The 20,592-nt window shown below is 44.6% G+C and overlaps 1 protein-coding gene across 1 annotated transcript in view; it reads left to right on the top strand.

The window, feature by feature from the left end:
- Window positions 1–20,592, top strand: part of GALNT2 (polypeptide N-acetylgalactosaminyltransferase 2) — an 810,495-nt gene that overhangs the window by 268,581 nt on the left and 521,322 nt on the right. Inside the window, exons 4-5 of the mRNA XM_086927129.1 lie at window positions 2,152–2,250; window positions 2,687–2,754. Coding sequence (XP_086783255.1) covers window positions 2,152–2,250; window positions 2,687–2,754 — 167 coding nt within the window. The remainder of the gene's footprint in view (window positions 1–2,151; window positions 2,251–2,686; window positions 2,755–20,592) is intronic.

The raw sequence follows: 20,592 nt of genomic DNA, 5'->3' as shown, positions 1-20,592 counted from the left end.
TGCACATTAGATTGAGAGTGGTGTTGAGTGGTGCAGGGTAGAGTGCAGTGGCATAGAGTCAAGTCGCGCAGAGTAGAGTGGCGAAGAGCACATGCTGCAGAGTAGAGTGCAGTTGTGTAGACTTGAGTGGAATAAGGGGCATGGGTGTAGAGGGCAATGGTGTAGAGTAGTGTAGAGTATAGTGATGTTCATTGCAGTGGTGCCGAGTAGATTGGCATATAGTGTATTGGTTATGAGTAAAGTGATGTAGAAAGCATTGATGTAGTGTGCAGTGGTGTAGAATACAGTAGCGTAGTGTGAAGTGGCATAGAGTGGAGTGGCACAGAGTGGAATAGAGTGGCATAGACTTCAGTGGTATAGAGTGGATTGTTTCAGAGTAGAGTGAAGGGGCGTAGAATACAGTGGTATAGAGTAGTGCCGTAGAGTGCAGTGTTGTAGAGTAGATTAGAGTGAATTAGAGTGGATTTGCGTGGAGTACAGTGGCATACAGAGTAGAATGCCATAGAGCTCAGTGGCGGAGAGAGCAGCATTGCAGAGTAGAGTGATGTAGAATAGAGTAGAGTGGTTCAGATTATATTAGAGTGGAGTGCTGCAGTGTAGAGTGCAGTGGCATAGAGTGAAGTGGTTCAGTGACATAGAGTGCAGTGGCATAGAGTGGTTCAGAGAGTAGCGTCAGAGAGTATAGCGGTGCAGAGTAGAGTGGCGTGGAGTGCAGTAATTTAGACCGCTATTGTCGCTAATCTTTTCTGTAGTGAGAGCTACTTCTGTTTAGTGAAATTCATAGTGAGCTTCTAAAGGCCATGCATTTTGCGCATTGTTCCTAGAGACCCCCTGTGCCTGGCTTCTCTGGGCCCGATTCACATAAGTAAACTGAGACGAAAGTCCAACTTTACGACCTTTGGTGTTCACAAAGGGCATTTACTACTTGTAAATGCCCTTTATGAATACCTAAAGTTGAACTTTACGACTTTCGGTATTCATAAAGGGCATTTACGAGTAGTAAAGGCCGTTTGTTAATACCCAAAGTCGTAAAGTTAGACTTTTGTCTCATTTTACCTTTGTGAATTGGGCCCATTGACTTTAATAAATAGCATTGTCATCAGGGGTGGAGAAGGTTTATGATGTTAAAAAACTATTGCGTCTAAAAATGCCTTCTCAACGCAGTGATATAATCTGATGTTCTGAGATTTAGTACTTATGCATGTTAGAGAAATACATTTTCTGAGTTTAAAAATTAGTATTTGCATTGGTTTCACTATTTTCATTATTTTAACTGCATAAAATTGTGCTTGTAAAAGGGTCATAGAATTAAGCCTGGCCTTTGGTTCAGCCGTCCCTGTTAATTTCATATTAAAGTCACATTTTCAACAAAATACAAAAAATATGTCCATTGGAGGGACTAGGTAGTTTTTATTTATGAAAGGAATTTAAAGTGAATAGTTAAGCCTTTTGTTCATTTCTCCCATAATTTAATTGAATTAAAGCAGGGATCCTTTTTTACAATTAAGTACCTCTTACAAGTTGTCCCTGGCACAAACTAGAGCCAGGATCTTCAAGTTGACATTTCTCCCATTATTTCATTAAAACTTTATGTGAATAAAGATCCTGACTCTGGTTTGTGCCTAGGTAAAATTTGTGCGATTCCCTGTGAAACACCGTTTTAGTTCAAGGATGAAATATAATTATTTAAATGAAGCAGCGTTTCACAGAGATTTTTGTTTTATAAATTCAGTACCTCTCGCATTTTCCAAACACAACACATTTCACAGGGTGTTTTGTTCAACATGTGAGTACCTCTAGCACAAAAACATTTCTGGGACTTATTTTGTTTGTGCCAAGCACCACACCACCTGCACTGTGGTATGTGGCTGAAAGGAACCAGAGTCCCAGGCACTGGTTTCAAAATTCCAGTAGCCAGCATAATTGTCACATAAATCATCTCACTTTGAAGTCAGAGAAAGAAAAATAAACACCAAGCTCCCTGGAAGACATAGCCTTTAACCCCTGTCTTTGAATGGTAGGTTATATAACATTTCATTAGATGGAGGCTCCTGTTTCTGGAGGCAAAAATTCAATGCACTGAGTGTAAAGGGGTCGGTCCTTCCCAGTGAAATGTAATGCTAACTCTTTTTTATCTTCATTTACCTTCAGATGCAGACGGAAGCAATGGCATCACGATCTCCCGGCCACCAGTGTGGTGATTACTTTTCATAATGAGGCAAGGTCAGCTTTACTGCGCACGATAATCAGGTAAGTGTATAGGCCAGGGTTTACAATAATATTTGGGGAAAATCATATTGACTGTGGGTTATGTTGTTTAAAAAGTAAGCATGCAGATACCAGCTATGATCAATGAAGCAACACATGGAGGCCACATAACTTCTTCATGGCAAGAACATGTCAGTGGGAATGCCAGATAACTCAGTGAATCTTGCCTGATACTGTGCTTTTCCTTTGTCAGGTGAATTTTGCCTCCTACCCCTTAGGGTTTCTACCGCAATAAGTCTGTTGCATGTGTCTCTTTTTTCCTGTTTAGTTGATTTGCCCAATCTGTCTTATTGGAATTTTCGTTGTTGAGCACATAAGTTATGCAGTGTTCCAAAGCCACACTTGAGTGCATGTGCGAAGTAAGTACATAAAGAAGAGTTCTACTGATGTTCTTTTTTTAATATGACTTTTTTTACAGTGTGTTGAAAAAAAGCCCTCCCCACCTCGTCAAAGAAATTATACTGGTCGATGATTACAGTGACAACCGTGAGTGCCACCTTTCTTTTGCTTTTTGAGTTCATTCATAGTTACCCTTGGTGTTTCTGGGCATATATTATGGCAAAAGAAATCGCCATATTATTTCTCGCGACCCGTAGGTGTGGGTGCCTGTCCATGCCTATTATGTCAAGATGGTCATGGATGGTGAAGCATTTTTTCTTTCAGTTGTCTAAGTTTACGGGAAGTTCGACAGGGAATGTGTCCAATAATGCTCCGTTAATGAGGACCCTGGCTGATGGGTTGGAGTAAAGGAATCCCCTCTACATCAAGAGCTAAGAAGGTCATTTTGCATGTGGGGCTAACATTGCGAGCAAAGACATAGCTCTGAACTGGAGACTCAACATTTCGCAGATTGATTAGATGGAAATGTGGCATGAATACGTGCTTTATATAGGAAAGGCCCATATATGAGGCCAGAGGCTGCCTTTCTAATCACCGAAATGTATGGGGTAAGCTGGGTGAATTATTACAAGGATGAGAGTACAGATTAATAGATGTCTCACAAGCTTTGCTCAGTGAATATCTGGTATAATATACATTGCTGTATATCCATGCACTACAATTTTATGGATTCAGGACTGACACATTATCCACTGCTGAAAAATTGAACACATCAATGTAATATTTTAGTTGATCAAATACAATTTCAATGTTTTTTCTTTATTTTTGTTCAATGATTCTTGTTGAGTGTTTTACGAAAAGGAACAAAACCAAGTAAAAATACTTAGTAAAAAAATAAACCTAACATCTTAACTCTGATACTGTGTCAATGTCTGTTTGATATAATTTTTGAACACCATTCTGTGCATACTTTGCCCACAGGATTACTTGATGGTTCATTATGATACCTCCTAGAATCCCCTCATTTTGTTAGATGTGTGTCTGTGCCTACCCTAGGTGTCTTTGTACTCATTGTTTTACAGCACCGTATAATAGTAGCATGTGTTGGCCATAGATACATATGCTTAGCATTATCTTTCCATCTAGTGTTTGGGTCGTACGGTTAGAAGTTATTTTTCTTCAAAGAAGTCTTCAAGTCACAAGGTATAGTGACTCTCCCTCTAGTGTATATTGCGCATGTTGCTTGGCTCCTTTGTCAAATAGTTTTTTCCACCATCAGGTTTGGACTTTGACAACGCACAGGACCGAAGCTTAATTCCTCACCAAGGCCTTTCTCTCCAATCAAACAGATTTCCCATCCGAACAACATCAGCTGCTGTTATTGGTCATTTAACAGCGCCCACCTGGGCACAGGCTCAGCCTTCTATAACTTCTTTGCCTCCATTCTATGGGACAAGGTCCATAAGGGATGGAAAACACGCTTTTCAGCTTATGCCCCAATTGCCATGCAAAGTACTCCTGGCAAGACCAACACAAAGTGAGCAGTCACGGTTTGTCACTGGAACAAGAGGAGAATTTATGTGAGGCGCTGCTTGGCATTCCTGTCGAAGAAAACACTTTGGCAGTAAAGGGAGCGTTGTTCGGTCCACACCACGGTGCAGCAACGCATAGAATACGCACCGGACATCTTCGAGGAACACTCGCCAGATCCCCCGAACAAAAAAACAGACAACCCAGAGGAGGTGCAGACGGTTCCACCAGAAGTGCAGATACTGCACTTAAGAACCTTGGCAAAAGCCAGCCAAACACCTACCAAACACCCCAAACCGGCTTTTGGAGCTCCACTGCCCTTGGGCCAGTTCACTCCTCCTGGAAAGACTTTGACAAGCCTAAAAAAATATAAAGCATTAATGTGTTTTTGCGCTGGTACTGAAGCAAAACACATTGGAATGCCCAAAGTCAGGCAAATACTCTGAGCCAAAGCAGTGCACATCAGATCCGGAAAGAGCCTCTGAACTGAAAGATGGTTCATCCTCAAAGTCCTTGATGTTGAAACTGACACCTAAACAGACACCATCGACAACACATAACCAAAAAACTGCACCCTGCACAAAAAGTTCTTCTCTGTCTTCTACATCTTTGACGCAGATGAACACCAAAAGTAGCACAGAGCTACAGCAAAAACAATAGCAGCCCATTCTTGAGAGCTTGCAAGGCAAACTAGATAAGGCACTAAAGACTCTTTGTACACCCAGACACTGGGAAACTAGGCACCAAACCACCACAACATGTTTACCTTACGCTGCCTAAAAGGAAGAGCACGTTTGAGAAGGACATTGCTATGCCTGAATCATTATAACCAAGTAAGGGGGGTCACTGTTCTATCAGAGTGTGTGGTGTGAATTCACGCTCACACTCAGAAAAGGTGATGGGTAAAGTGAGAGATCCTCTAGAAGGAAAGGAAGCTAGGTTTGGTCTAGGACCCTCTCACAGTGAGAAAGGCGGGAGGGAGGGGAAGGACACTTTTTGTCTCTTGTTGCCTTCATACACCCCGAAGGATGTCATGCTTAATCATCGGGCGGTTCTCCTCGTAGGCCTGAAGCATCCCATCCACAAAACAAGAAGGACAGAAGCACAAGCCCTATTTATTTCCCTCCTCCTCCTCCTCCTCCTTCTCCTTCTCCTTCTCCTTCACCTTCACCTTCACCTTCACCTTCACCTTCACCTTCACCTTCTCCTTCTCCTCCTCCTCCTCCTCCTCCTCCTCCTCCTCCTCCTCCTTCTCCGTCTCCGTCTCCGTCTCCGTCTCCGTCTCCGTCTCCGTCTCCGTCTCCTTCTCCTTCTCCTTCTCCTTCTCCTTCTCCTTCTCCTTCTCCTTCTCCTTCTCCTTCTCCTTCTCCGTCTCCTTCTCCTTCTCCTTCTCCTTCTCCTCCTCCTCCTTCTCCTCCTCCTTCTCCTCCTCCTTCTCCTCCTCCTTCTCCTTCTCCTTCTCCTTCTCCTTCTCCTTCTCCTTCTCCTTCTCCTTCTCCTTCTCCTTCTCCTTCTCCTTCTCCTTCTCCTTCTCCTTCTCCTTCTCCTTCTCCTTCTCCTTCTCCTTCTCCTTCTCCTTCTCCTCCTCCTCCTCCTCCTCCTCCTCCTCCTCCTCCTCCTCCTCCTCCTCCTCCTTCTCCTTCTCCTTCTCCTTCTCCTTCTCCTTCTCGTCCTCCTAATCCTTCACCTCCTCCGCTCTCATCTTCACCTACACTACCTTTTCCAGGCCAGTGTAGACACCCTCTCCGGAACACTTGCCTTTAAAGCAGCCACTTTTTTTGCCAGATCAGTCACCTACTGGTGATGACCAACCTGAGGAATACATTATCCCTTATTTTACAAATACACAGGGAGATCCCAGTGCTGCCCCTGACCCATGGGATATTTATAACACCGATCCACTAGATAATACAGATCCTAACTTCTACCTATCCAAGCCCTCACCTCCAGATGATACAACATTGTACCATGATCTTATCTATAGGGCTGCTGCATGCCATGAGGTAACCCTACACACTATCCCAGAAGAGGATGATTTCCTGGAAGAAATATTTATTAGATCACAAAACACAGCTCAATCGCTGCCTATGCTTAAAGGTATTTTATCTTGCCCACACAACCTATTTAAGCAGCCAGTTTAATCTAGGGTAATCACCCCTCATTTTGAAAAAATGTGTAAAGCATGCCCATTTGACCCTGACTACATTAAGTGCCAAATCACACCAAATTCGGTAGTGTTGTACGCACAACCAGAAGAAGAGCAAATTCACAAGGTACAGGGGATGTGCCTCTTATAGGCGAGTTAAAAATATGATGCCACCGCGAAATGCTTTGAAGCCCAAGCAGCCAACCACATGCATATTGCAAATTCTGTGGGACCATTCTCCAGATATAATTGTTGCACATGGGATTTAATGCAGGAACTACTGCAACACCTCCCTGATCATTACCAACAACATGGTACACAATTGGTGCAAGAAGGCAGGGCTATATTTAATACCACTACACAATGTGCCCTAGACTCCGCAGACACAAGCACCCTCAAGGTTTATACCAATGTCCTTATCAGACGCCTTGCATGGCTCAGGGTCTCCAGCTTCAAACCGAATGTACAACAATACCTGCTCAATTTACCGCTTGATGGAAAAAATCTATTTGGTTCACAAGTGGATGAAAGGCTAGAAAAGTTTAAAAATGTAAATGTAAATTGATACTTGTATAGCGCACTACTCACCCGCAATGGTCTCAAGGCGCTTGTACGAATACCGCTGTGGAACCCATCCTGGCTTTCCCTGTGAGGTGTCCACTCCTGGGCACCCCCAAGGTGGAGTTCAGGCATCTTTAGCGTTGTGGGGGCCATTGTGGAGATTAAGCAAGCTATTGCCCAGAGTTGCAGAGTGGAACTCCATGATTGGAATAGGCACCGAGGCGAGAATTATCAGGTCCGTGGAATTTCTGAGCCCAAGACCCGGCGAGGCAGGGAATTGAACCCTGGTCTCGGGCTAGACCTCTGCATCAGGGTTTGCCGCTCTAATCATTGAGCCACACTTCCCCACGTCCCACTCAACCCGCTAAAGCAATGCAGTCCCTACAATCATATCAACACCGTGGTTCCTTTTGAAGAGGTTAATGCAGGAGTGCTGCCGGAGAAGGTACCTCCACTGATTATGGCACTGGCCATAAAAAACAGAGCCCATATCAGAGTCAATTTAAAGGGGGATCTTTCTATAAAACAAATTATAGAAATCGAGGTAGAGGCCTTGCAACCACTACCAAAACTCCCATGTCTCCAAAACAGTGACTACCTACACCTCCCACAACCCAATATAACACAAGTTGGGGGATGTTTACACATTTTCTGTCCATACTCTCAGGACATCACCGCAGCCCAATGGGTACTATCCATAATCAAAAATGGGTATTGTCTGGAACTCAAACACCACCGCAATCCCACCAAGAACACAGTATGCCATTAGAACATCTTACCCTTTCACAGGACGAGGTTCTATGCCTTTAAATAGGGGCAATACATAGAAATTGTACCCTTACAACATCAGAGACTCTGAGTATACTCCCTTTCTTTTCTCATCCCCAAAAAAGACAAAATCTTAAGGCCCATCCTAGATATCAGGCCACTCAAAGGTTTCATCTCGTCAGAACTTTTTCACAAGGTCACCCTGCCAGAGGTGATAACACTGGTACAGCAAGGAGATTTTATGACCGCATTTGACCTCAAGGATGCATACTTCGATATACCTGTTTATCTAGCTCACCGCTGTTATCTACGTTTTCAACTCAACGGGCAACACAATCAGTTCAAGGTGCTACCCTTCAGGATCAATACAGCTCCAAGGGTTTTCACCAAACGCCTTGCAGAAGTGGCGGCTCATCTCAGAAGGGAAGGAATACATATTTCCCCTTATCTAGACGATTGGCTCACCAGAAGCCCAAGCTACCAGCAGTGTCTTCAAAACACTCCGCAGGTTATCAACCTTCTTCACAAACTGGGGTTTACCCTCGACACACAAAATTCTCATCTGCAACCATTGCAATTTCAGCCTTTCCTAGGAGCAGTTCTCAATTCAGTTACAGCCAAAGCATATCCCAGTCCAGAAAGAGCGCAAATGTTCACAGAAACATTGCTTCAACTCAACTCACAGTAAAGGTAGCGAAGGGGGTTATTAGGCATTATGTCTTCCTGCTTAGGCTTAGCAACACGCTCATCTGCAAATGCGTCCCCTTCAGCGCACTCTGCAATCTCATTGGTTGCAAGCAGAGAGGCATCTGCAAGATCCAGTGTTGGCAGCAACTCATCTCTCTCTCTGCAGTAGTAAAGCAGCAACAACTTCTTGCAAGGCCGGCCCTTCAACGCCCCAATTCCGCAAGTCACCATTCCCACAGGTGCATCCCTTTAGGTGTGGGGAGCACATATGCAATATCTCAAAGTTCACAGTCTTTGAACAGTTTTTCAGACACCTAGTCATCTAGAGCTTCTAGCAATTCAGCTAGGCCTCAAAGTTTTCACAATCACCTACACCAAAACGTAGTACTAATATGCACAGGCAGTATGACTGCAATGCATTGTATTAAAAGACAGGGGAGGGGGCACACTCTTTACAGCTATCCATCCTATCAGAGCGCAACTGGCACTGGGCTATTTATAACAAAATCCACCTACTAACAGAATACCTACTTGGGGTGAACAACGACTCTGCAGATATGTTTGAGTACACATCAACAGGTACACGAGTGGCAGATCACCCCTACTCAACTCTTACTTCAAAAGATGGGGACACCGGACATAGACTTGTTTTCTACCCACCTCAGCACCAAATGCTGAAGCTTTGCTCCAGGTCCCTTTGCCTTAGCTTTACTTCCTCAACTACTCATTCCATATGTGGTATAGACGTTAATACAAACGTCTCAAACACTAATCCTAATAGCCCCAACATGGGCACAGCAGTCATGGTTCACAACCATACTGTAGCTATCGTTTGTGGCACATGAAAAACAACCTCTTTGGCCACATCTACTGACTCTGGATTAAGGAAGAGTAATGCATCCTAGTCACAAGCAACTAAATCTTGTGATTTGGCTCTTGAAATCCTAGAGTAGGGCATCTTAAATTACCACAAGAATGTATGGACATCCTTAAACAAGCTCATAGACCTACAAGTAGAGCATGTTCTGCCGCAAAATGGAAACGGTTTGTACATTACAGTACAAGTAAAGAGATTCAGCCTTTAGCACCTACAGTACAAGACATTATAGGCTTTCTCTTCCATCTGCACCAAGCAGGGCTTTCCTACACATCCATCAGATTACACTTAGCAGCACTTGCTGCCTACATGCAGAAACAGACAATATATGTCCCGGTTTCAAATACCTATAATCAAAGCGTTTATGAAAGGGCTCGAAAGAGTTATCTCGCCTACCACTCCATCAGCCCCAGCCTGGAACCTAAATATTGTCCTTGCTGGGCTTATGGGGCCACCAGTTGTCTTTCTAGTGGCAATCACTTCTCTCAGAAGGAAAAATAAATCATGGGCACTTACTATGCAGGAACCTTTCTAACAGTATTCTTTCCTAACCCAGACACAGGAGCAATTAGAGCCCTACATACACAAGATGTTAAAAGGGCTATCATGTTCTACATTGATAAAACAAAATCTTTTCGAAAATCACTTTTTGTCGCTTTTACAAACCTCACCAGTGCTATCATGTTCTACATTGATAGAAAAAAATCTTTTCAAAAATCACTTTTTGTCGCTTTTACAAACCTCACCAGGGGGCAACTATATCCAAAGCAGGAATTGCTCAGTGAATAGTTAGGTGCATTCAAACATGTTATCAAAAGGCCAAAAGGGTACTTGTACACCACAGGCTTATTCCACATGTAAACAGGGAGCCTCTATAGCTTTTCTAGGAAATATCCCTATAGAATATATTTGTAAAACTGCAACATGGAATAACCCACATATGTTTACTAAGCACCACTAAGTTGATGTCTTCACAAATCAACGAGCATGAGTGGGTCAAACTGTACTTAAAACACTTTTTCACACAAGCACGTTGTGGGAGGGCGGGCCTGATAAACAGACGAGGCGGCTATATTTAATGGGCCAGTCGGCCTGTTTTATTCAAAACTTTGGGGTAAATGCCTTTAGATATTGTCTTTGGGGTTCTGCGGCGGTCTTCCTGGTCTCCTCTTTCTTCGGTGGTTCCTGGTCGCCTCCGGATTCTATGAGATCTTCTAGGGGCTGGTTGGTCTTCCCAGGGAGGCTCATAAGAGGAAAGAAAAATAGGGAGCTGTCCGTCTCTTCCCGCTTATTGAGCAGTATCGACTCCGTGACCACACCCGTTTGGTGTTTTAGGTTTGTTAAGGGGATCTGGCAAAAGACAGGGCGGCTGGTTCGCGTGAGGGAAGGATGGGGCTGTAGGTATAATTCAGGGTACTATTGTGCACAGTGCAACTGTAAAAAAAGGGAGTGAAAGGGGTTGACTCTTCAGAGACTCCTATGAGGCCTGCTTTCTCACTCAGGTTGGGTGTGACAGTGAGGATGGAAAACACCCACAAACAAACCCCTCTTGTACTTAAAACCTCCTGCCACCCGCTGCTCTCCCTCAGACCTCCTGCTACCCGCTCCCCCTGACAACGGTAACTCACCGTCTCCGCCGCAACTCTCCAGAGTTTCAGCCGCTCTCCAGCCTCCTCCTGTGGGAACCACCAGTCTTCGTACCATGTCTCGTCGTCTTCTCTGGACTAGTCTTACTCGTTCTGTTTTCCTACGACCTCTTCTTCCACGTCTCCGTCTCTCCGGCTTGTTCGCCATCCTTGTCCGTCTCTCCGGCCCTTTTCACCTCCTGTGTGGAATCACTTCTGGGGTTAGTCCCTCCTCTTTCAGTCTCTGATGCGTAGGCGTCGTGACCCTGTACGGGCACGGGGGAGGACTTACCTTTGGGGAAGCCGGTGTTCCGTAACTTTGTTTTGGCGAGGCGACTACCACGAGTAAGCCATTTCTGTGATATGTACGTGTGGCCCCCGATATCAGGCATGTCATGTTCGGCACCCCCTCACACACGTCAATCAGTTGCTAGCCAAACAAAGGGAAATACTGCTTTACATTTGATGCTAAGCATAGGTATCTACGGTAAACACATGCTATGAATGGAATATGTTACTTAGCCTGTATGCGTCCAGTCGTAGCTTGTAGTGCTGTAGATTCCTATGCACCCATCCTTCTCCCCGGAAGCTTTTGGTTGCTATAATTGATAATATATTTACTACAGTAAGTTACACATTCACAGTTTTACGCATGTTCCTTTATTTTGTCACTTTATTACTCCTTTTATAAATCTCATCCGTTGACCTAAAAACAATCTAACAAAGGAGCCAAGTAACATGTGCGATACATTCCGGAGGAGGAGTCACTATACCTTGTGACTCAAAGACTTCTTCAGAGAACAAGCACTGGCGTTGCCAATAGGTCTCGCAGTAGGAAAGTTGGAGCTATTGGTTTTGTAAATGACATTTTATATTTGTTTTGTGATTTACAATGCCAATACTTTTAACTTTAGCAAATGTGACACTTTTAGCATTTCTAATGCCACATGTTTTGTATTGACGTGACTTAGATGTATTGATATTACAAATAACAATGGCTTTTAATTTTTTTAAATAATTAATACTTAAATAAAAGTGATTGTAATTTATAATGGCAATGGTCCGAAGTAGATAAAATAGTGGCAAAATAAAAAAACTGTGGCACAGAAAACAGGGCAGAAATTCATATCTGGCGTTTGCATAACAAACTAAATCTCAGCATAATTGTTATGGAAACTTTTACCAAAACAAATATTTTGAAGGCAGGTTAATAAAACCCACAATAAGTATTGGCGTTTTGATAGAGAACAGTGTTGAAAATCAGGGGCTGACCCGCTATATGCCTTTGCGCTTTCACTGGAGGGACTTCCCATGGTTGGGGGGGAGGCAACCTTACTGCCCAGCAGCTGGCCGTAGCTTTGCAGACCTGATGCGAGTCACGGCCGTGAAGTGTGAAGCAGTGGGCGGGGAAGCAGATCCCTTTGAAGCTCTCGGAGGCAAGGGGAGGAGAAATGCTGCTGGTGGCAATCCTCTACAAAAGCACGAAACACTGAGGGGATATGTAGGTGGAAGGCCAGCAGGAGGGCCCGGGTAAAAACAAAACAAAAAAAAACGGCAATGAAATGTAAATAAATCCTCCAAAGCAAACATCTGAAGTGCACGGTTAATTCAAATGCCTCACAGGGCTTCAATTTGATTAAAAGGAAGCTACGTGATATTAACAATCACACAATCAAACTTAACCTGAATCTTCCTTAATGTCACCCGGGCATCACGAACTGAGAGGCTCCTCCCAGCCAACCACCCTTTGCACTCAATTTATTGATTCGATTTTATGCTTGATTGGATTTACTGGTCATAGGTGAGATGAAACTGAATTAACAATAATTTAAACAAATATTATTTCCATTCCTGTACAGCATTAAAACACAGTTTAATGTAATGACTACACCAGTTTTAATTGCGTTTAGTTATTAATTTTACAGTTGACACAAGTAAACACACTTCCGTCCGTTTATATTAAAATTATTCAGATAAATCACACGATTCTTAATCTTTTCCGGGCGGCGTTCCAAACCAAAACAGTTAGGTAATTAATTTTTACAGTTAATTAAAAACGCAGTTTTTAAGTTCAGTTGATATAGCAGAGACTAAAATTTATAACACTTTATACATGTAAGATAATCACGATATTCAATTCCGTCATCAAGGAACTAGAGCTCAAATCCAAGGGAAAAGAAATCCAACTTATTGTACCCCTCGCTCTATTAAGGTACTGCCACCCACCAGGAAGTTCGGCGTTTGTTGGCCCCGCAAGAACTATTATCTCAAAACTGTGCTTTAAAGTGAGGTAGTGTGGCTCACTGGTTAGAGGCGGCAGACCCGAGAGCAGAGGACGGCCCGGGACCAGGGTTCGATTCCCGGCGCGGCAGGTTTCTGGACCAGGGTCAGCGGACTCGATAATTCTCTCGCCTCGGTGCCCACTCTGATCAGCGATCACACTCGGCAACTCTGGGCATTAGCTTGCCTCATCTTCACTAACGGCCCCACCAGACCGCCGGGGATGCCTGGTCTCACCCTGGAGATACCCATTAAGGGACCATCTCTCAGGGAAGCCAGGAAGGGTTTCGCAGCGGTCGAAGCGCCTTGGGACCCTACGGGTAAGTAGTGCGCTATATAAATGCCTATACACATACATACATACATTTAAATACAACGTATTTTAGCCCGTTCTTGTTGAAACAACGAATAGTGTAAGTTTAATGTCAATATGGCTTCAGATCATCTTACCTGTTGGCTCCCAGGAGACGGATTCTGGGCTCAGCCTGGAGATGTAGCGTCGCCATTCACTCTGTTATTTATTACAGTGCAGCGCTGAGCTGGAGGGGGGGCATTCTCCCCTCCCCCACTGCCCGGACTCTACAATTACAACCCGGTTGTAAACAATGTGCAGAGATCCTATGCAGCTGAACTCTTTAACCGCAGAGTCCCCACGGAAGATGAACTAAGGAAGTAATACAATGTTGCATCTCTGCTGACGCCACGCCTCCTCCTGCTTGCCAGCACGTGCACGCACAACCAAATACAACGGGTAGTATATATATGTATATTTTTCTTTGCAGCAAAGCCGTGATTTATCGATAATAATTCACAGAAGCGGCAAACACCACCCAAATGAGGCAGTTTCGGGTGGAGCTATAAAGCACCCATCACCAGGACTTCGCAGCACTCTATGCAACGCTCTCAGTAAAGTCGAACTGGGAAGCCTTCCTGAACATACAGTTGCTCTGGGGCACGCCTTCCACACACGGACTGGAGGGGAGGGGCACAGACTTTGTTAGAACAATTGTGCAATTTCTCGCATAAATTGGTAAAAAGCACCGAAGGGCCGGCGGCTGAGGAAGTGACATGCGCTGTGTGTGTGTGTACAGTGAGCTGATACCGACGGCAGCCGCATTTTTACAGCCAACAACAAATGTGAGGGGGCATGACTTCACTGAATAAAAGCGTAAAGATAAGAAGAAAAAATACGCCAGTCATATACTACTTGGACGGCAACTGAAGGAAACACCAGACTAAAGTGTCATAAAATAATGAAACAATGGCACGTCCCTGAAAGTCATAGGAGGGAATTAGAGTAACATGAGGTAAATTGCACAACAACAGTTCAATTGACGGGAGAAGTAGAGAAATACATCTTTAATATAATAAACAAGGACTAAGATATCCGGAAAAGCACAAGTGTTTTACAGTGTTTCATCAGCTCAAAATGGTAGAAGACGTAGGTGCTCATGAGACGCTAGGTCGTGATGAATGCAGCGCGTCTGCACTTATAAAATAAACAATACACGGAAGACGCATTTAGGAGAGGAAAGTACATTAAACCATTCACAAAAAACTGTGCAGTTTTATTGTTAGGATTTGTAAATTTGTATGCCCAGTAATAATCTATATAACAAGTTGTGAATGAAAGAAGGGACAGAGAGGAGGAAAGGTGGGAGGGAACACGGCCTGGGGGAAGCTGGCTGGGGAGGGGGAGGAGAAATCCAAGTAAGGCTGTGTGCAGGGAGAGAGAGGGGAGGTGCTGGAGCTGGGGAACAGATGGCCGTGAAAGTTTATGGCCCAAAAGCGCGTGCCTGTGGCCACGTGAACTCGAAGAAAACGGCACCAAAAAACCCTTGGTTTCACGAGTATTTTGAGCACTTGAATTCTCTCCATTTTCCATTCCTTCGGAATGGAAAAGGCGAGACCTAAAAACAACTTGTAATCGTCCAAGCCCAACACTAGATGGTAGGAAATGCTAAGCATGTGACTCTTCGTCACTACACGCTACGGATAGATGCTTACAGGGTAAGTAACATATTCCTTTAGGCACAACACCAGAATAAAACCTTTATGGTGTTCATTGACTGAAAACATCAGGATTGCTTTTTTTTCGAAGTGCAGTTATAATAGAGGAAACATAAACTTTACTTAAAGGCTACATGTCAAAAGACAGTTTTTTTTTCCTCACAAGTTGGATGCCCGCTAATTGTGGCCGAAGGGGCTGGAAGACTGGTAAATGCTGTCAGTTTCCTTGGTGTCTGTGCCAGTGAATTCCAGCAGTGCTAGTGCTCCTCCATGAGATGTCAGTGCTCCAGCTCACTCCAAGGGATCTCATCCTTTAGGCAAGATGTGTGAGTGACCAAGCAGAATATCCATTTTTGTTCCCTCGAGGAGCAGAGTCTGTTTATTTATAGTGTGTTTCTAGGATGGTCCAACGTACATCGTTAGCGGTGTGACTTCTTTCGAGGAGGTCGGAACCCATCCAAGTCGTGTTTTTTTTTGCAACGAATCCCACTGCGATATACGATGATTCTCACTTTCACTGGTCTGCTTCTCGTTCCCAAGTAGCATTTGGTACAGGTACATGTGATCCTATAAATGAATTTGTTTGTGTTGCAATTGCTGTGTGTTCCTTGTACCCATGTGTGGGTCTAATCCAAGGTTAGGGTGGATTTGGTGAAATCACAGACACCAAGCGAGCCATAAGGGTATTGTCCTTTGACGGGTGGAAGAACCCAATGAGAGCGTTGCTCCAGTCTGGTAATTCTCTGGGGCTCTGGCCTAACAAGGAGCTGCCCGATGATAAAGCATGACACCCAACTGAGTGTGTGAGGGCCTTTACTTCTGAGCAATCAGATCCCCCAATCTGGTTTCTAAGTTCCCAACCTGACCCTACCCTGTCCCCCCTGTGATCCCTGCTTACAACTGCATACCTTCTGCATCACATACTCACTTAAAGATACACATGAGATACATAGTAAACCCATGTGTGAGCAGAATCAACAAATTGTAGCATTATGTGCCCGGATGGTTTAGAAACGTGTTTTTCACATTGGTTGCAGTTATTCATACACTTTTCATCCGTTTGTGCTGTTGACACAAATGAGCCTTTGGCTTTGCTTCCATGTACGTTTGCTTTGCTCTTTGCTTGCAATTCGAACATGCTATTTGAACATCATTGCTAATCTAGGCTATGAAGCTTATGAGCTCAGTGGTACAGAAAACGAGCAAACCATCCTATTGCAAAAGAAAAGGGATAAATCCCTTCCTTGCAAATAATGGACAGTGGCCTATTGAATATGATTGCAACCACTAACTTGGTTGTTTGTCAGTTAATCCATCAAAATTCTTTATTCGCTATTTGCCATAAAAGTACAAATCCTCTATTAAAATATACAATGAAAATGAAATGAAAATAGAATGTTCGAGGCATGTGAGCTGTAGATCATATGTTTTGCATACTCCTGCCTTCTAGTGTTGGTTCTGGATGTTTCTACTTTGTTTTTCTTCAAAGAAGTCGTTTCCAGTCATGAGGTAGGTGACTCCTCCTTTCGGTGATAGTGTGCATGAGCATCGACTCCATTGTTAGATTGTTTTTTTCCGCCATCAGGTTCGGACGTGAATTGCTAAGCTCCGGTTCGACACAGTTTCTCCGGTGCACCTAGGTGCACAATACACTCATCCTCAACGGTATTGTTTTCGATTGCGTAATTCCATTCTCCGCATATCGTATTTACTGAAAAATCCCTCTTTCGATCAGGTAGCCTGTGAAAGGCCTTCAGGCCTACCAGCGTCTGTCCGCCTCGCAGTAGATGGAACGGACTCCATTTAAATTATACTCTCGGTGCCACGATAAGTTTCGTTGGACCGACTCCCACGAAGTGTGCAACCTGTGGTTGTCCCTGGAGCACAGAAAGCAGGACTGCGACGCGTGTAAGGCTTTCCGGTCGAAGAAAATGCTTTGCATCCGTCGGGCTTCAGAACAAGAGACCCGAGACGCCATGGAGGTCGAGGAGGAACAAGACCCGATCACCATCTCTGACTACGGCTCTGACGGGGACGAAGACATCGCGCAAGGGCAGCATACCATGAGTACAGATCCTCCCTTGCCGCAAAGTCCACCTCCGCTCAGGAAGAAGGCTCCGGTCCATCCTCCGCTTCCGTCCATGGTTGGCACCGAGACCCTGTTTCCGATGTCCTGGCTTCTGGCTCGGCATCGAAACATACACCAAAGCCTACCGGCTCCAAACTGAATCGTTTGAAATCGGGCACCAACCTGAAACCTTCATTATCGAAGTTAAAATCAGGCTCTGCCCCATCCCCACCCCCATCCATAATCCTCTGCATCCAAAACACCGGCGCCCAAACCACCCACACCGCAGCCTACGGCACCGAAACAAACTGATGTGCCGATTCCACCAAAAGAGCACAATTTCGATGTTCTGCCCTTTAAACCGGATCCGAAACAACGGGAGCTCTATATTCATCCAATAACTGGACATATTGCCACCAAGGTGACAACAAAATGCAAACCTGAGACTGAAGAGGCCTACCACATTCCTTTAAAAAGGAAAAAAATGGGTACTAACCATTCTCCTCCTCTTCTATCACCTGCTTCCCCACAGTTTCTACCCTTACTAATTACACCTGAGAACTCATCACCACATACACCTGATAATAAGGATGATGGGGATGGGGATAGGGCTTGGGACAATGGGAACAATGAGCCAACACCTACAGACTCCTGGACAGATAACTCCAATTCGCCTTCAGGGAATGATCCTGATCTGTACCCTACCAAGCCTTCTCCACCAGACGTCAGTGTAGGATACATAGAACTGTTGGGTAGAGCTGCTAACTACCAAGGGGGTTCAGTTGCATAAGGAATCTCTAGAAGACAATTTTCTTTTCGAAACACTCAGTAGTACTCAAAAATCCTCGCACACACTCCCCATGCTTAAGGGTACGATCAGACACGTGGATGACATTTTTAATGATCTTGACAGGGCACGTATTCCCACCCCTAGGGTAGACAAGAAATATAAGCTGTCACCATCTGATCCAGCATACATAAGGGGGCAGTTACCATTGGATTTATTGGTAGTTTCCAACGCACGCAAAAGGTCCAATTCCCAAACCATCGGAGCTGCTCCAGCCCCAGACAAAGAATCTAAGTTGCTAGGTGTTCAGGGAAAAGAGTAGCCTCCCAGGCTGCACACTTTTGGCGCATCTACAATACCCAAGCACTTTTAGCTAGGTACGACAGGGCGCATTGGGATGAAATGGAGCAGTTGCTCCAATTTCTACCTGATGAGCGCAAGTCTAAGGTGCAAGACCTAGTGCGGGAGGGACAGCTCATATCCAATAATTCAATCAGGTACGCCCTAGATGCTGCGGACACTGCGGCCAGAGCTGTCAACACCAGCGTTGTTTTAAGAAGGCATGCCTTTTTACACATTTCAGGTTAGAAACCAGAGGTTCAAACTTCTATCCTGAACACACCATGTGATAAGGAACACAACTTTGGCTCTGTGATAGATCGCGGAGGGTCCAAAAATACCTCTACCACCTATAAAGGCAACAATCAACCTTCTGCCTCTATATCTTAAGAGGAGTTACAGAGGCAACATTGACAAGGGTGAGGTAGAGGTTCCAACACACGCGCCTCCCCCTCCAATACCAAACAGTGACTTGCCTACACCCCCCCCCGACCATTTACCGTCTGTCGGGGGGGTCTTTGGCATTTCCTGTCGTTATGGCAATCGATAACTACAGACAAATGCGTACTGGAAATTATCCTTTCTGGTTATTGCCTGGAGTTTACCAACAATCCTCCAAACATTCCTCCATGTTCACACACACTGTCACCAGATAACTTACACCTCCTCAAACAACAGGTTCAGTCTCCTTTTAAAACAGGCAATAGACCCCGTACCACTACAATACCACGGGTCGGACGTATACTCCTTTTAACTTCTCACACCCAAATAAGGCGACTCTCTCAGGCCAATCTTGGTCCTCCGAGAATTAAATCTTTACATACAGTCAGACCATTTTCACATGGTAACACTTCAACAAGTGCTCCCACTCCTGTAATAGGGCTACTTTCTGTCTACTCCAGACTTAAAGGACGCCTACTTCCATATTCCAATACATCCTGTTCATCGCACTTTTCTCAGATTTGTGATAGCTGGCTAACATTACCAGTTCAAGGTTCTCCCCTTTGGCATCACCACTGCTCCCAGAGCCTTTACAAAATGTCTGGCAGCAGTTGATGCTCATCTGAGAAGGCAACACATTCATGTCTTCACCTACTTGGACGACTGCTCATCAAAGCCAGTACTTATCCAAAGTGTTTCCAACATACTCACAGGACACTACAGTTACTGCACCAACTGGGGTTCACAGTCAATGTGTTGAAATCGCATCTCCAACCTTCCAACACTCCAAATTACCTAGAAACCACTTTAGATACTCCAAGGGCTCTGGCCTTTCCCAATGCAGCCAGAATAAGCAACATTCAGGCTCTAATTCTCCAGATTCAGTCCAATCACTCTCTTCCAGCTCGAATGTATATGCAACTACTGGGAATGATGGCATCTTGCATCACGATTGGTCCCCATGCCAGGCTTCACATGCGTCCCCTACAGTCAGTGGAACCAATCGCAGGGTCTGTTAACCGATCTAGTGTTGGTAAGCGGCCGTACTCATCGCTCTCTGCAGTGGTGAAACACACAAAATGTATCAAAAGGACTGCCTTTCATAGACCCAGTTCCACAGACAATGCTAACAGCTGGCGTGTCCCTCACTGGTTGTGGGGCTTATCTTCAACACCACACAGTGCAAGGCATGTAGAGTCAACAGCAAAAAACTCTCCACATAAACCATCTAGAGCTGCTAGCAGTGTTTCTAGCGATCAAAGCATTTCAGACTCACCTGGTCGGCAAAGCTGACTTGGATCGTACCAACAACATGACAAGCTATGTATTACATACAAACATACAAAAACAGGGGGGACACACACTCTCCAACTATCGCACTTGGCCCAAGACATTTGTAGGTGGGCTATTCACCACAAAATCTATCCCCTAGCATAACACCTCCCCGGAGTGAACAATCAGATTGCTGATCTTCTCTGCAGACAGAGACAGCAAATACACAAATGGGAACTTCACCCTCAAGTTCTCTTCCCATACCTTCAAAGTAGGGGAGTCCTTCAAATAGATCTTTATGCCATACACCAAAACGCAAAATGCCCAAACTTCTTCACCAGGTACCCACACCTGCTCTCCAAAGGCAATGTACTATGGATGAACTGGTCAGGGATATTTTCCTACACTTTTCCACCTCTTTCACTCATTCCATTAGTGGTTTGGAAACTCAGACAAACATCTCTCACACTGATCCTAGTAGCTCCTACATTGGCCCGTCAACTGTGGTTCACAACCCTGTTGGATCTGTTCCTAGTTCCACATCAAAAACTACACCTCGCATCCAGTCTTCTCACACAGAGCCATGAAGAAATC

This window comes from Lissotriton vulgaris, chromosome 6 (assembly GCF_964263255.1).
Source record: "Lissotriton vulgaris chromosome 6, aLisVul1.2, whole genome shotgun sequence".
Taxonomy (NCBI): Eukaryota; Metazoa; Chordata; class Amphibia; order Caudata; family Salamandridae; genus Lissotriton; species Lissotriton vulgaris.
Note: the sequence above shows the minus strand (reverse complement) of the source record. Positions and strands in the feature narration are given on the sequence as shown.